Source organism: Cynoglossus semilaevis, chromosome 9 (assembly GCF_000523025.1).
Source record: "Cynoglossus semilaevis isolate Cse_v1.0 chromosome 9, Cse_v1.0, whole genome shotgun sequence".
Lineage (NCBI taxonomy): Eukaryota > Metazoa > Chordata > Actinopteri > Pleuronectiformes > Cynoglossidae > Cynoglossus > Cynoglossus semilaevis.
This window is the reverse complement of record NC_024315.1, coordinates 2165320-2169587: the sequence shown is the minus strand read 5'-3', so window position 1 is coordinate 2169587 and position 4268 is coordinate 2165320. Positions and strand designations below refer to the sequence as shown.

The following is a 4268-nucleotide window of genomic DNA, read 5'->3' as shown; positions in this document are numbered from 1 at the left end:
CGTCCCGTCAACACTTCACTGCTTTACTGATTTAATTGTCCGCCTCGTTCATTACTCATTCCAAACAAGGCCCGTTGTAATCACCTCTGCGCTCACCTAGCCTTCTGTGAAGTGTTTATTTACTTCTGACACTGCCGTGACATTGGCCGTCCTTCTGGCTCAGAACGAGGCCACGGCTACAACGGGATCAAAACTAGGTGAGGGAGGGAAAGGCACAATGTTATTGGTCATATCTGAAAGCATGGATAAGAGGAGAGAGCAGAGTAAACGTTACACACACACACACGCACACGCGTGTCAGCCGCTGCTGTGGAATAGCAGCTTCCACTTCACGTCTTTAAAGGAATAAAGAGCCTTGAATGAACAGTAGCCGCGGTGTTTGGATTTACACTGAGTCGGTGGTTGGACGTTTCAGGTGAGGCGTTCACAGACACGTCAAGAACAAGAGGGTTTTAGCATACTTCCGAAACCAACAAATGCAAATAATGGTTACATTTTTCCATGTTAACAATACGAACAGGTGTGAACACAGCCAGTTCATCATGATTAATCGTGATTTTGACCCTTGTTTACTGGTAGCTGGCCAAAAATCAGGATGAATGAATAATGACACATCATCTGCATAAAAACTAAAGGTTGTTTTTAAACCATCTTAACTGGACTGGCTTCAGAGCAAGTTAAAAAAAAAAGTGCCATCTTAACTGGACTGGCTTCAGAGCAGGTCCAATAAAATAGTGTTTTTTTTTTATGGTACAAATGCGTAGCAAATGAAAGAAATTAAAAGTTAACTTAACTTTGACAAGATGATCCTCTTATTAAATGTCTTCTGTCTTCCCCTTTTTGTCCTTTTCTTCTTCCAGACACGTTCTATGACATCGTTACCGTCGGTGCTCCCGCTGCTCACTACCAGGGCTTTAAGTGCGGCGGCCTGCAGCGTCTCCTCAGCAGATATGAAGCGGAGAAGAAAAGGTAGGAAGCCCAAACTTCACGGTATGCAGGTGTGGTGTCTAACAGCGGTGGAAAATCTGATGTGAGACACACGCGCGGAGATGGAAACAGCCTCGTATTGACAAAAGAAATGATAGGGACAGACAAATCTGTGCCTGGCCCACGGACGGATTTTACAAGCTTCAAATTGTGCACACAGCCGAGCTGTGCTGAATTTAGAATCGAGCCACATCCAGTCTGACGCCTCTGTTTATTATTTTGAACGTAACTCTGCAACCACAGCCTTGAGAAGATGCAGCTCTGTCCAGTACTGGTCAAGAGTGTGTCGTCCAGTGGATCACAGCTAGTGACCTGTGCTGATCTTTTCTTCTGTGCTGATCTTTTCTTCTGTGTTGATCTTTTCTTCTGTGCTGATCTTTTCTTCTGTACCTGAAGTCCGTTTCCTTCAGGTCTGGCTCAGATGTTTTTTCTTCTGCTTCTAAAAAATGAGGAAAAGTATATGTCACAGGAGTTCAGTCCGTGGTCACTTGAGTGATGCCGAACGAAATGAAGGTTGATTTTTTTTTTTTTCCCAGAGCTCCCTATAGAGTGCAAAGTCATTACAGAGCACGCCAGATCCAATTAGTTACAGAGTTTCAGCTCAAACGTGGGCAGGATGGAGTGAGGTGAGGTGAGAGAGAAAAGTGGATAAATGATGGACGTATGCGCTATTAATAGAGCACAAAGAAGGAGTCCTCAGTCTGAAGAGTAGAAGTGAAGGTGGTCAGCTTCCTCTGCCCGTGTTGGAACATACTCTGTCGATTTAAAATGGTATCGTCGAAAAGTAAAGATTAGACTCGAGAACGAGTCCACGAGGGACAGAGTGCTTTTAACTTCATATTTGACTCCATTAATCACTCACTGTAGTTAAAAAAAAAAAAAAAATTCTAATTTTACGCCTCAGTAGCCGTGTCTTTGCTGAGCCTTATCCATGTTTGACCTGAAATACAGTCTCTTGACAGCCATCGTCACAAAACTGGGAAGATCAGGCCGCGGGGATTAAAAGTGTGCGTTTGCTTTAAATCCAACAGTTTGCCGTGATTTGATTTCATCGTACAGACACACGACATACGTGTGTGTGTGTGCAAATATTTAACCACGGAGAAACGGTGGAAACGAGCGAGGTTCTGACGCACAGCTGCGTATTCCACGATTCAAGAGGAGATTCCTCGTGATTTGATTTCATCGTACAGACACACGACATACGTGTGTGTGTGTGCAAATATTTAACCACGGAGAAACGGTGGAAACGAGCGAGGTTCTGACGCACAGCTGCGTATTCCACGATTCAAGAGGAGATTCCTGTGCGTTCAGACACATTCCTACCTCCCACCGTCTGCCCTACAGGAGCCGCCCACTGTAATCACATTTGTTTAAAAAAAAAGGGAACAATGCACATCATACCACACCCGGCTGTTCAATGGGACATTAATTCATCAAAGAGAAGATGGAAAGAAGTTGAAGGGAAGAAAGGGGAGAGAAAAAAACGAAGCTCAGAGGTGTTACCAGGAGGGCAATAAAAGAGCTATCCGTCTTTGTTCCCCAGACACTGGGAGAAAGAGGAAGGAGGGTTCCTTCCAGATCCATTAGAAACCTGCATTTGCCAAACTTGGCAAAGACCACAGTCTGCGATGTAGTTTGTCTCTCCAGAGCGGCCGGCAAAGAGGTTAATCAATATCTGCACTTAGCATTCCTCCAGATACCCTGCACATGTACACACCGGGCCGCAGCGTTTATCTTCCATTAATGCACGGCGTTCCACGTAAATGACTTTTTTTTAAAAAAGTCACTGGATTTGTATCCTTTTTTAATTGAACCCTATAGACACCACTGTGTATTTGCTGAGGTGGCCTTAATCTTTCATTAACAGCGCCCCCTGTTGAATTATTCAGCTGATCTGCATATTAACGACGCAATGCATGTTGGGCTGGAATTTTTTTTTTTTTTGGAACTGAAGCGTTGTGTGTGGTCGTCGATGACCGCGTTGAGCAGCGGTAGAGTCCGTCCAGTGGATCCTCCATCTGAATGACCCAGTGAGTGGGTCAAAGTACGCTGCTCACATTTAATAGCGCCCCCTGGGGGTTCTGTGTGACTAACAGCCTGTGGTCCAACACCGGCTCCCACTCGGTTCTTGGGCGTAGTGTGAGCAGAGAGAGGCCAGACGTCGGCACTGACTGGGAGTCCGTGTTAACGACAGCAGCTTGTTATTCTCCACCTGCTTCTGGTTCATTGGATGATGCACAGGGATGCTGCCAGGAGTCCTCCCCCTTTTTTTTTTTTTTTTTTTTTTTTTTTATTTCCTGCCGGTTTGCGAATCTCTGAGGCAACACTGGCTGCTGCTTGACTGAGGAGTGACTTGTGGTCGGGCTTTAGATCAGCACGTCTCTGAAGCAAACTTTATATTTGTCGCATGGTCACGCTTCAGTGGCCTGGTGTTAAAAAAAAAAAAAAAAGTTGGTGAGAGTGTTCTTTTTGAATCAGCACTGCTGCAGGCTCCTCTGCTGACGCCGCCGTGGTTCACTCCTGCTGGCAGTCAGCAGCAGCACCAGGCTGTTCGTTAACATTCACTCCTGTATTAATTACCCAAGCGCTGGGGTAGGAGTTGCCTTAATAATACCACCCAGAGATAATGTCTCCAGCAGTAGTGTCCTCAGCCGTTGATATTTCTACAGCAGGGAAAAAGGAAATCCAGGACAAACAGGAAGCTATAGTGATCTGAAAATAAAGGAAGGATGGAGGAAAAAACCAGCAGCTTTATTTGTCATGGTGTATTAGGGGTGTAATGGTACAGAGAAGCCACGGTTGGGTTCGTACCTCGGCACTGACGTCACAGTTTTCAGTACAGAATGAAAAATGTGGAAAAACGTCTTTTTTTTTTTTTTTCTGTTCTTTATTACCAAACTTCCGTACAAGTTTACACACAAGCTGTTTACAAAACGCTTCAACCCAAAATGTTATGGTAAATATTTAGTTTGTCAAATAAATTAAAAATAATAACAAAACAAAAAAAATGTTGAAAGATATATATGTGAGAAGCAAATAAAGTCCTAAGTGCAGCTTCCCTCCCAGCCCTCACAGTTCACAGTTCTGTTCTCTCTGCCTCCCTCTGCTCCTCCGTCTGATGCATGCTCCTCATATATGGATTATGAACTGTATTACCGGCGGGAGAGTCAATTTAGACTTAACAACTGCAACTTGTTTTCTTCTCCCGATTCAACATCCCTCTCCACTGCTACTGTAGTTTACTGAAACAGCAGACGAGGGAGAGAGAGAGAGAGATC

General features: G+C 44.6%; 1 protein-coding gene across 4 annotated transcripts in view; it reads left to right on the top strand.

Annotated features, from left to right (window-relative positions):
- inpp4b (inositol polyphosphate-4-phosphatase type II B) overlaps nt 1-4268 on the top strand; it is a 121084-nt gene that overhangs the window by 97360 nt on the left and 19456 nt on the right. For all 4 annotated transcript variants that reach the window (XM_025058211.1, XM_017035536.2, XM_025058212.1 and 1 more), the window contains one exon: nt 861-969. In XM_025058211.1, coding sequence (XP_024913979.1) covers nt 861-969 — 109 coding nt within the window. The remainder of the gene's footprint in view (nt 1-860; nt 970-4268) is intronic.